The sequence below is a fragment of the Dendrobates tinctorius genome, unplaced genomic scaffold (assembly GCF_039654945.1).
Source record: "Dendrobates tinctorius isolate UK_male_01 unplaced genomic scaffold, ASM3965494v1 ptg000232l, whole genome shotgun sequence".
NCBI classification, from domain to species: domain Eukaryota; kingdom Metazoa; phylum Chordata; class Amphibia; order Anura; family Dendrobatidae; genus Dendrobates; species Dendrobates tinctorius.
The window spans coordinates 15,795,999-15,809,358 of record NW_027361899.1 but is presented as its reverse complement, the minus strand read 5'-3'; the positions used below and the strand labels follow the sequence as shown (position 1 = coordinate 15,809,358).

At 45.6% G+C, this 13,360-nt stretch overlaps 1 protein-coding gene across 1 annotated transcript in view; it reads left to right on the top strand.

Annotated features, from left to right (window-relative positions):
• LOC141060083 (calpain-13-like) overlaps window positions 1-13,360 on the top strand; it is a 134,437-nt gene that overhangs the window by 39,764 nt on the left and 81,313 nt on the right. The window contains 3 exon segments of the mRNA XM_073556360.1: window positions 1,206-1,339; window positions 3,309-3,483; window positions 6,712-6,786. Coding sequence (XP_073412461.1) covers window positions 1,206-1,339; window positions 3,309-3,483; window positions 6,712-6,786 — 384 coding nt within the window.

Below are 13,360 nucleotides of genomic sequence, written 5' to 3'. Positions count from 1 at the left end.
GCTCCAGACTACACAACCAGACTGCTGTTATAGGGGGCTCCAGACTACACAACCAGACTGCTGTTATAGGGGGGCTCCAGACGACACAACCAGACTGCTGTTATAGGGGGCTCCAGACTACACATCCAGACTGCTGTTATAGGGGGGGCTCCAGACTTCACATCCAGACTGCTGTTATAGGGGGCTCCAGATTACACACCCAGACTGCTGTTATAGGGGGCTCCAGACTACACAACCAGACTGCTGTTATAGGAGGGCTCCAGACGACACAACCAGACTGCTGTTATAGGGGGGGCTCCAGACTACACATCCAGACTGCTGTTATAGGGGGGGCTCCAGACTACACATCCAGACTGCTGTTATAGGGGGCTCCAGACTACACACCCAGACTGCTGTTATAGGGGGCTCCAGATTACACACCCAGACTGCTGTTATAGGGGGGCTCCAGACTACACATCCAGACTGCTGTTATCGGGGGCTTCAGACTACACACCCAGACTGCTGTTATAGGGGGCTCCAGATTACACACCCAGACTGCTGTTGTAGGGGGCTCCAGATTACACACCCAGACTGCTGTTATAGGGGGCTCCAGACTACACATCCAGACTGCTGTTATCGGGGGCTTCAGACTACACACCCAGACTGCTGTTATAGGGGGCTCCAGATTACACACCCAGACTGCTATTATAGGGCGGCTCCAGATAACACATCCAGATTACTGTTAGAGGGGGGCTGCAGATTACACATTTAACCTGCTCTTATATGGGGCTCCATACTACAAACCAGATCACTATGATAATATTGCGCATACAAACTGCTATGATGTTTTGCCACTAGAATAACTGGGAATTGAGGTGCATTACCAAGTCCATTGATCTCATCCGTAATCTGTGGCTGTAGGGTCAGGGGCCATGTGTAGCACTTGAGCGACTTTTTTTCATTAGCCAGCCTAATCAAAAGAAGAGGTGCGGAGGTCATCAGGTAGGAGGCCTTCCATCCTATGCCGACAGGTGACTGAGTCCGATGAGTTGGGAAGTGAGGATCAATTGTCCCCAACTGTATTTGCCACATAGAAATATTTCTTATAAATAAAGAATCTGACTTTGGATATTGATGCTACTGATGTTTATTTTCACCATAAGGTAAGGAAGGTAGTAACCCTGAAATATGACCTGTTGTATGACTCCTGTGTTTTTCTGTTTAAGTTTTGGCAGTATGGAGAATGGGTTGATGTGGTTGTCGATGATCGGCTGCCGATGCTCAATGGAAACTACTTGTCAGTGCAACCACGTGTCAGCAATGAGTTTTGGCCATCTCTATTAGAGAAAGCGTATGCCAAGTAAGTATATGTTATACTGCACTGATCCTGAGTTACATCCTGTATTATACCCCAGAGCTGCACTCACTATTCTGCTGGTGCAGTCACTGTGTACATACATTACATTACTGATCCTGAGTTACATCCTGTATTATACTCCAGAGCTGCACTCACTATTCTGCTGGTGCAGTCACTGTGTACATACATTACATTACTGATCCTGAGTTATATCCTGTATTATACCCCAGAGCCGCACTCACTATTCTGCTGGTGCAGTCACCGTGTACATGCATTACATTACTGATCCTGAGTTACATCCTGTATTATACTCCAGAGCTGCACTCACTATTCTGCTGGTGCAGTCACTGTGTACATACATTACATTACTGATCCTGAGTTATATCCTGTATTATACTCCAGAGCTGCACTCACTATTCTGCTGGTGCAGTCACTGTGTACATACATTACATTACTGCTCCTGAGTTATATCCTGTATTATACTCCAGAGCTGCACTCACTATTCTGCTGGTGCAGTCACTGTGTACATACATTACATTACTGATCCTGAGTTATATCCTGTATTATACCCCAGAGCCGCACTCACTATTCTGCTGGTGCAGTCACCGTGTACATACATTACATTACTGATCCTGAGTTACATCCTGTATTATACTCCAGAGCTGCACTCACTATTCTGCTGGTGCAGTCACTGTGTACATACATTACATTACTGCTCCTGAGTTATATCCTGTATTATACTCCAGAGCTGCACTCACTATTCTGCTGGTGCAGTCACTGTGTACATACATTACATTACTGATCCTGAGTTACATCCTGTATTATACCCCAGAGCTGCACTCACTATTCAGCTGGTGCAGTCACTGTGTACATACATTACATTACTGATCCTGAGTTACATCCTGTATTATACTCCAGAGCTGCACTCACTATTCTGCTGGTGCAGTCACTGTGTACATACATTGCATTAGTTATCCTGTACACTTCTTGTTCTGAACTCTCGATTTTGTTCACATTTTCTAGATCCAGTAAATCGTTCACACTCTCTTAGACTGGTTTCACACTTGCATTTTTTTGCACTGTTTTTTAGCGCAAAAAAAAGCATGCGTTTTTTTCCCTATACTTTAACATGGGTGCGCATAGGTGCGCATATACATGCGTTTGTACGCGTTTGTATGCACATGTGCTTTTTTGTAGTGGGCGCACAAAATGCATCTTGTTGCATTTTTTGTGCGTCCGACTTGCGTGCGCATGCGTTTTTTTTACAGTAAAATGCCCATTATAGTCTATGGGTGCGCATACGTGCGTATTGTAATGCGCACGTATGTGCAAAAAAAGCACCAAAACCTGCAAAAAACGCACACAAACGCATGATGCATTTTTTTCATGTGTTTGTGTGCGCAAAAAACGCGCAGCAAAAAAGCGCAAGTGTGAAAGTAGCCTTAGGCTAGTTTCACATTTGCGCTTTTGAGCACAGCGACGGCCTGCGCAGTTTGGTTGCGCTCGGCGCACTGTGAAAAGGACGCATGCGCCGCCAAACGCATACTGCGCACGGCCTGCGCCCCCAGTGATAAAGATAGGGGACGCAGGACGCATGCAGCGTCATGCGCCGGTAGGCGGAGCTACCGGCGGAGGCGCGGCAGGGGCGGGGCTTAGCGGCGGCCATGCGCAGGCCGTTGCTGCGCTCAAAAGCGCAAATGTGAAACTAGCCTTAGTCGTGTTAGTCTTATTTGTATATATAGTATGTTATTATATATGTGAACATGGATTTGAACATCTTAAATACAGTAAAACATCAGAACATAGACCAGTAAGTGTTGTCATAAGGACCTATTACCAGAGCAGATTGTTTTTTCCATCATGCAATCTTTCCATATATCACTACTGCTTTAGAGATGATCTGTTAATACTTATTATTGGATAAAATTGAATGATATTTTCAGCCTTCATTTTTCTGCTTCCGTTCTTTCAGGCTGCGAGGCTCCTACCAGAATCTGCACTGGGGATTCATCTCAGAAGCAATGGTGGATTTTACAGGAGGGGTGCAAATGGATTTTAACCTAACCAAACCCCCATCTGACCTGGAAGACATTGTTTTAGCTGCTGCACGATCAGGATCTCTCATGGGTGGAACAACACCTGGAAAAGTGAGTATAAAATCCAATATAAAAGGAAAAACAAAAGGAAAAATAAAAAAGGGCTTTTTTTCCTGGGTGTCTGTGTTTTCTTTCAATGTGACTATAGGAGTAGTAAAGGATAGGTGTCTTATAGATGTTTCTCCATTAGTAATCCATGGGATTGATGTCACCGGACAATACAAAGGTGACATCAACCCCACAACTATGAAGCCCACTTGCCACCGCTACAGGGCAAATGAGAAGAGCTAGGCAAAGAGCCAGAATTGGCGCATCTAATAGATGTACCTATTCTGGGCAGTTGTGGGCTGCTATTTTTAGGCTGGGGGGGGCAATATCCATGGCCCTTTACCAGCCTGTGAATTCAGTCCCCAGCTGTCTGCTTTAGTCAGGTTGGTTGTCAAAAATGGGGGGGACCCCACGACGTTTTTTAAATTATTTATTTAAATAATTTAAAAAACAGCATGGAGACCCCTCTATTTTTGATAACCAGCCTTGCTGAAGCTGACAGCTGAGGGTTGCAACCCCCAGCTGTGAGCTTTGTCTGGCTGGTTATCAAAAATACAGGGGAACCCACGCCATTTTTTTTTCAATTATTTATTTACAGCATAGGAGCGGCTGATGAATACTCCCATCCGCCACTCCTGCTCTCACTGTTATTAGCGGCAGTAGGTGTCGGATGATGGGATCAGTAGTCCCATCGGCTGACACCAGTGACCGGAGGTAAATTTTATACCTCGGATCACGGCTCTCTGACCAGCGGGGATGATTTCACCGCCGATCAGAAGTGGTGTTTAAAGCGCTGTCATACACATGACAGCGTGGCAAACACTGGATCGTCGGGACCCCCATTCAAGTGAATGGGGTCCGGGTTCGGATTCTACTTTTTATAATTGTTTGTCCGAACCCACCAGACCCGAACATCCAGGTGTCTGCCCATCTCTAATCATTCTGCCATTCCTAGTCCTTCTTTTACCTGGTTGCCTTGTTTGCACATCTTTGTGCACATTATTGCCAATTTCTAGCCGCCCTCTTGGTGCCAACGCCTGTTATTCAATCTAGCAAAACCTAAAGTAATCTCTATCAGGCAAAGACTTGTCACCATCCAAAGAATTGGATAACGAAGTAAATCAAATTTGGGGAAAAACTTGGTGGCGCTTACTTCAAAGCCAAACATTTGTACAGTCATGAGAACAACTATCTACACCCCGTTTGAATTCTGTGGCTTTACAGATCAGAACATAATAAAATCCCGGTCCTTAGAAAGTCTTATATTAGGTAAACACAACCTCAGATGAACAAAAATGCATGTTATTATATATATACCAAGCCCTAAACCAAACTATAGAACCAGTTAGAGAAAAATTATGTACACAGTATGAATCGATAGCTTGTAGAACCACCTGTAGCAGCAATGGCTTTCTGCATCACTGTCTCACATCGTTCGGGAGGAATTTTGGCCACCTCTTTACAACATTGCTTAACATCATTGAAGTTTGTGGTTATTCGTTCATCTACAGCTCTTGCAATGTGTTTCCGTTGGTTTGAGGTCTGGACTGTGGACTGTACATCACCGCGATTCTTTTCTTTTTCAGCCATTCTGATATACGGTATATTTGCTGCTTGGGTCATTGTACCACTACAAGACCCACTTCATAGAATCATAGAATCGTAGAGTTGGAAGGGACCTCCTGGGCCATCTGGTCCAACCCCCTGCTCGAAGCAGGATTTGCTAAATCATCCCAGTCAGATGTCTGTCCAGCGTCTGTTTGAAGACTTCCATTGAAGGAGAACTCACCACTTCTCGTGGCAGCCTGTTCCACTCATTGATCACTCTAACTGTCAAAAAGTTTTTTCTAATATCTAATCTGTGTCTCCTCCCACTTTTGGCCAAGCTTTTAGGTTTGGATTCATGGCCTCACATTTGACTCAGAATACCTTTGAATGAAACCTTTCTACTGAGATTACAACACACAGAATGGCTGCACTGCTGGCAAATGGTGGTCAAACATTTTTTATTTAAGTTGTTTACATCAAGAAGGAAGACGTTTCCTTCTGGCAACTCTTTGAATCAATATATACTTTTATATTCTTTTTTTAATTGTGCTCACATGAACTTGAATATATAACATGCTGAGGCCTTTAGCATCTGAGCTGTAGCTCTTAGGTTTCTTGCAATTTCCATGAACACTACACAATCTGACATTTTGGGATGAATTTTTTGGGACATTCACTCCTGGAAAGACTGTGAACTCTGTTGAATGTTAAATACTTGTAATTATTTTTTCTCACTGCAGAATGATGGACTTCAAATATTTGTGGAAATGGCCTTATAACCCTATTCAGATTGCTGGGAGGCAACAATTATGTCTCTAAGATCATCGCTAATGTATTTTTTTCTTTGGGTTAACAAACACTTCACTGTTCCGGACCAGCAAACCTCCAAATCTTCTACAAATATGGAGGCGGTCTCTCACTTGTTGAGGAACAATGAATTTAGGACTTTTGATCAGTAACACCTGGCTGCTATTTACACTTCTAATTCTTATGAAAGCAGTAAGGGTTTACTAACATTTTCGCACACCGCCTCAACTTTGTTTTTCTCATGACTGCATATTGATCTGCACCTGTCATGTCCTTCTGGCAGCTTTTAGGTTATTATTAGTTAAGAATGGAAACAAACATAATCAAAGGCAGAGACTTAGCAGAGCTGAGTATCTAGTATGGTCGGACTTAGTTCAGGAGGGAGGTTCAAAAATGGTGATGTAGTAAAACCCAAAATGCGGTACATTTTGGGACAAAGTCAAAGTGTGGTCAAACAGGCATCAAAAGTAATCGATCCCAAGATTGTTATTTATTTAACAGCCTTCAGCTTGATTTTGTCTCATGGCAACTTGATGGATGAACGATCTGTAGGAAGATCGATCATGTGCACGTTTAGATAGGTCCACTTCTTCTCCAGCATTATCTCGATAGTATCAAGCCATCGGGTTGCTGGTCTTCCTCTTCGCCTTGTTCCTTCTCTTCTTCCGACCATGATGTCCTTCTCCTGTGATTCTCTTCATATGATATCTCAATCCCATGATCCAAACTAACAATCCAGGAAGATGAAGCTCAATCTGGTTTCCGTAGGTTTGTTTGGTTAGATGGCAATAGATCATGTTGCAGCTCCTGAGTAATATACATATGTGTATGTAACGATATGATAAATCTCTGATATTCTATATCATTCTATTTCAGTTACACACTGGGAACATTGAGCTGCAGAACGGTCTTGTCCAGGGTCATGCCTACACCGTGACTGAAGGAACTCAGGTAACCCTCCATACAAGCTGACTTTCTCCTCCAGACACTCGGTAGTAATAAAAGACACTTACCGTAATGCACTTCAGAAAACTTGATAAATTACGGCATTGAATTTTATACTCTTTGGCGCAGAATCATAATTTACTTTTTTTTTTAAGCTCACGCCTTTTTCTTATTTGTTGCTGTCCCTGCTACAGATTTTGCATTGGATCTCCGGAGCATAGAGTTCTACGTCTGAGACCTATAGTGCCTAAAGTAAGGTTTCTGGTGCTGAGATCTAGGGTCCTGTTTGAGCCTCTTAGTCCACAGAACAGAGCGCTGCCGGCCGCAGGTCGACTTGTGTTTGCACAACTAATATATTGCAAAATCATGTCCCAGCAGGAGGCCCGCAGCTACTGAAATCTTACTATTGCTTGTATTACATTATTAGTGAGGCATTTTACAGCTATTTCATTTTACTGTATAATGTATAGAGCTATATCTCGGTAATTCTTGCACACTGTATGATGGTTCTATATACAGATTTAATCGTCACTGCTTCTTGCTATATTTTTTCACGATATGGTGGCACAGTACAGGACTGATATTTAGGCAATACTGTGGATTATTTTTGGGGTTGTTATTGTGGCGCCCCTGAGGCTTCAGTCGCCACAGAGGTACTGCACCTTCTCCTAAGGTGTAGTGCCCCACCATCTAGGTAAGGTGGGAACTCCTGACCACACTCCACACCTGCATTCCACACACAGGATAGTTCAGTGGGGCCACCTAACAGCTTCAGGCTGGGGGTTAGCAGTGCACCCCTCGTGGAACCCTGCTTCGTAACACGAGATGTGCTGGGAGGCGGGTGGAGTGAGATATAAAAGAGAGGGAAGGTGTAGGATTTCAGGTCAGTCTGGGGTGAGTCCCAGAGAGTGAGCAGGCTGACAGCAGGTCAGCCTGAGAGGAGCTCAAGGCGGAGGAAGGCAGTCAGTCAGGAGAGGCTGAGGACTGGTCTTAGTGGAACAAGATCCCTAGGGAAGGAAGAGAAGGAGAAAGAGACGTAGACTGGAGACTACAGATTCCATAAGAGAGAGAGAACAGATCGGAACGAAGGAGAATAGAAGGACGGTGGGAAGCAGGTTGAGAAAGAGAGAGAACCCTTCCAGTCCAGAGAGCGCAAAGGCCGGGGCCCGGTCCCAGAGGTTGATTGGATCTTTGTGTCCGGCAATAGACACCGGAGGAGTAGTGAGCCGCTAACGCCTTGCTTCCATCATAGACTTGGGACACAACAGCAACTGAATAGAGAGCCGGGACGCAGTGAGGAGACCCCGAAGCAGGCTACAGCTGTCTGTCATACAAGTAGAGACTAGGAACACCTAGAGAGAGGCATTCCAGGGTAACTAAGTACTGGAGTGCTTCGCACCTAAAGGCGCATTGGAGGAGTCGTTCAGTAAGGTACATGTTGGCGGAGTGTGGAAGGGAGAATCCTATCCTGCCTGGAGGTTGGCTGGAGCCCTGACCTGGAGAACACAGTACAGAGGCAGGCAGTTGTGTGAACTGCAAACAGTGAGTAAAGCTTTGGAACCGCATACTCGGGTGTCCTCCAGTTATTCCAGCACCGCTACACCTGGGTACCAGCCTCCATACATTCTGCGCCTCTCCTCATCCATTGCACCTACACTGCCCTGGGACTACAGCTCCACCTGTGGGGAGCTATACCATCTCTGCTGCACCACACCATCAGTTCCAGTGGATCTGTATGCAGCGTTGGCTCAACATCTTACTTGCCAAACACCACGGGTGGCGTCACAAACTATTCTAATAAACTTTAAAACCATTAACATCACTGCCATTGATATTGGGCGCCCAGAGCCACGGACCGGGTCACCGCTGCTGTGACACATCCCCCTGACACCGGCCCGGTACCGAGTACCCCCACTGCCCTGGGCGTGCGAGGGCGACCCATTATGATATTATTTGAGCTCTATATGACAGCGCTGATACTCTGGCACTGTACTGTAGGCTATTTTTGCACTATATGGCAGTAGCAATGTTTGGGATTGAGATTTAGACAATCATATAGAGCTGCTCTTTCGTTATTGGGAGCATTACTCAAGCATTCTATGATGGGAGTTGTAACAAAAACATGCAAAATAGTCATTGCTGTCTCCTATTGTATGGGTCACCGACTTATTAGAAGACATAGACAATGTATTAATACAGAAATCATATGTAGCCCACACTGACTGCAGTGGGTGTCTGAGCGCAGTGCTCCATCGTTAGCAAGATGTAGAACACAATGCTTTAGCAGGATAAAATTGCAACGCATTTGGTTCCAAAAGCAGGAATTTTCTTTAGACTTAAAAAATACATCTGTTTGATTCTCCATATAAATCCACTAATCCCTGAAACGTGTTTCAGGGTGATTTCCCCTCTTGAGTGCAAAGCTAGAGGTCTTGAGAACACAAAAGGAAATTTTGCTGATTTTAAAGCCTCATCCAATTTTTTTGCATATGAGAAAATCAGATCGATTATTCTGATCAGAGTTTGATCAGAATGTGGTTCGCCTGTCATCCAATTTTGTTGTATGTGGAAAAAAAAGTATATAATTCTCCTCATTTTCCATGAGGGTCCATGAAAATCAGACTGCGATCTGATTGCAGTCCAATTTTTCCATGGATCCATTGACTTGCATGGATGATTTTAATGCAACCCTCGGATCAAAATCTGACATGTCTTCCATACTTTCTATGGACCATTCGTTCCGAGAAAAAATCCGGAAATCCGGTGCAAACATTTGGATTCCAAGAAAATATGCTCACAATGGCAACCAGAGAAAGAAATAGACAAATAAGTAGAAAATAACTTATAAATACGCACAAATTAACCCTTTAAAGGGAATCTGTCACCGGAAGTTGGCGGCCTATGTAAATGGCCTGTGTCCGGCCCGATGGGCGGTGTTTCTTCTTTTTTTTTTTTCCACCCCATCCATGGCCCCTGCCACGATCTTTTCCGGAATTCTAGTAGTTCTACTCGATAGTTCACGCATGCACAAAGCAATCTTGCTTCGCGTACACGCAGTATGCTTTGCCCAACTGCGGGCAAAGCCGAAATCATTATTGCGCATGCGCCGGTACACTATGTCTCGGAACACAGCAAAATACTTTCGGGACTTAGTGTACCGGCACATGTGCAGTAATGATTTTAGGCTTTGCCCGCAGTTGGGCAAAGCATACTGCGTGTGCGCGAAGCCAAATTGCTTTGCGCATGTGTGGTGCCCCTGAGGCTCAGTCGCCACAGAGGTACTGCACCGCCTCCTGAGGTGTAGTACCCCACCATCCAGGTAGGTTGGAGGCTTCTGACCACACTCCAACACCTGCACCTCACACCACAAAGTAGTGTAGCAAAGCACCTTCGGCGGCTCCCTGCTTGGAGTATAGCGAAGCACCCATTGGTGGCTCCCTGCTTGGAACATGAAACGTGCTGGGAGGTGGGTGGAGTTAGATTACATTACAAGGACCGGGAACAGTTTAGGATTAGAGGTCAGTTGGTTAGAGAGTTGGAGAAGAGAAGATCCCCGGAGAGAGGGATGGATGGATGGAGGTGCTGCAGCGGATCCCAGTGACCTAGGTCTGCTGGCACGGGAGAGGAAGAGAAAGAGCAACGTAGTCTGAAAGCCTGATTCTCCATAGAAGGAAAGATTAGTACGGAGCATGACGAGCAAGAGAGAACAGAGGACGTGGGTTAGAAGAGCACCCGTCCTAGAAGTTCTAAGCGCAAGGCCGGGGCCTTGTCCCCGAGGTTGTATGGATACTAATGGTCCTGCAGCAGACACTGGAGGAATAGAAGTAGTGACCACTTTATTCCCACACAAGACTTGGGGGCACAACAGCAACTGGACAGTGAGCCGGGACTTAGTAGCAAGGAGTCCCCGAAGCAGGCTACAGCTGTCTGCCGTACAAGTAGAGTTCATAGGAACATCGGACAGGAGGAACTCCAGTGTAACTCAGTACTAGGAGTACTTCATTTAAAGGCGCTATCAGAGGAGACGTTCAGAAAGGCACATATTGGTGGAGTGTTGGAAAGGAGTATTCCATCTGGCCTGGAGGTTGACTGAGTCCCTGACTCGGAGGACACGGCACGGAGGCGGGCACCTGTTTGTACAACACACTGTGAGTAAAGCTTTGGAACTATATGCCCTGGTATCCTCCACTCATTCCTGCGAGAACCTGCCCAGCACTGCTGCATCCTCTGCGCCTTACACTACACCATCTGCATGTCACCTCACCTACACTGCCCTGGGACTACAGCCCTGCCTGTGGAGGGCTATAACATCACTGCTGCACCACACCATCTGTCCCAGAGGATCTGTCTGCAGCGTCGGCTTACATCCCCATTGACGAACACCACAGGTGGCATCACGAATCACTGATAAACTTTCACTACCACAAGCACACTGAAACAACTCCTTTTACAATGGGCGCCCAGGGCCATGGGCCGGGTCCCAGCTGCCGTGACATCTCCCATTGAAGCTCATCGGGCCCGGTACCGAGTGCCCCACAGCCCTGGGAGGGCGACCCACATGCGCAAACTATCGAGTAGAACTACTAGAATTCCGGAAAAGATCGTGGACGGGGGCCATGGATGGGGTGGAAAAAAAAAGAAGAAACACCGCCCATTGGACCGGACACAGGCCATTTACATAGGCCGCCAACTTCCGTTGACAGATTCCCTTTAACCCCTGGGCCATTATACATTTTTGCATTTGAGTTTTTTGCTCCCCTTATTCCCAGAGCCAGTGAGGGCTTGTTTTTTGTGGGACAAGTTGTACTTTTTAACAACACCATTGGTTTTAACATATTTTGTACTGGAAAGTGGTACAAAAAAATCTCAAGTGCTGTGAAATTGCAAAAAAAAGTGCAATTCCACACTTGTTTTTTGGATTTTTTTTTTAGCATGTTCACCAAGTGCTAAAACTGACCTGCCATTATGATTCTCCAGGTCATTTCGAGTTCATAGACACCAAACATGTATAAATAAATGTTTTCTATTTAAGTGGTGAAAAAAATACAAAATTTGATAAAATAAAAATGGCACAATTTTTCAAGACCTGTAGCGTCTCCATTTTTCGTGATCTTGGTTGGGTGAGGGCTTATTTTTTGTGCGCAAAGCTGATGTTTTTATTTGTATAATTTTGGTGTAGATACAATGTTTTGATCGCCCGTTATTTCATTTTAATGCAATGTAGCGGCGACCAAAAAAAAAACGTAATTCTGGCGTTTTGAATTTTTTTTTCGTTGCACCATATTGCGATCGGGTTAATTCTTTGTCAATAGATTGGGCAATTTTGAACGTGTCAATACCAAATATGTGTATATTTTTTTTGTTGTTTTATTTTGAGTGGGGTGAAGGGGGGGTGATTTACATTTTTTTTTCATATTTTTAAAAACTTTTTTTTTTACTATTTGCATTCTTCAGAAGACTAGAAGACTAGGGAGACTAGAAGCTGCAGTGTGTAGCGGAAATGGTCACTTGCTAGGAGCATCAACCACAGGGCGGCGCTCATAGCAATCTGGCAATGACAACTACAGAGGTCTGCTGCAGACCTCTGGTTGACATGCCAACCTATCAGTGACCCGCGATCATGTGACATGTGATGGGCAGAAACAGTGTCGCACTTCCAGGAAGCGAGAGTTAAATGCCGCTGTAAGATATTAACAGCCATGGGTGGATCGTGATTCCACCTGTGGCTGTTGCGGGCACATATCAGCTGTATAGATCAGCTGTCATGTGCCCTGAAAGCTGTGGGCTCAGCGCTGAAGCCCGCACCAAAACAGGGGGAATCCGACATGTGCGTATTATTACAGCACATGTCGGAAAGCAATTAAAGGGAATCTGTCATCAGGATTTCCAACAATACCTTTACAGTACATGTACCTCCATTACTGAGAAATCAGCTTTAGAATTGAGAAGCAAATAAAGCTGAGGACTATGGCAGATCTGAAGCCTCTGTCACTTCAGCTCTGTTCCCCGCTCACCTCAAACTCCTCCTGCTTCACTGACAGCTCCTTTGCCTGATATCACACAGCATTGAAGCTGTCAGTGAACCAGGAGGCAGTGGAGCTAAGTGGGGAATAGAGCTGGAGTGAAAGAGGCTTCAGATCTACCATAGCTCTTCAGCCTCATGTACATACCAGTTCAAACGCTAATTTCTCAGTAAGGCTAGTTTCACATTTGCGTTTGGAGGCACAGCGGATGCTCGCCTTGAAGCTCCGCCCCCCTGCTGCGCCTCCTCCGGTCAGCTCCGCCTTTGGGTGCATGCCGCCTGCGTACCCTATCTTTAGCATTGGGTACGCAGGCCATGCAGAGGTATGCTTTTGCCGCTGCATGTGTACTTTTGACGATGTGAAGACCTGCACCAAACGCAAAGTGGACATGTCTCAGAACAGAATCCTCAGACTGTGGATCTGCAAGTTCAGATGCAAATTCTTAGGCCGGTTTCATATTCGCGCTTTTGAGCGCAGCGACGGCCTGCGCACGGCCGCCGCTAAGCCCCGCCCCCTGCCCCGCCTCCACCGGTATCTCCGCCTCCGGGCGCATGACG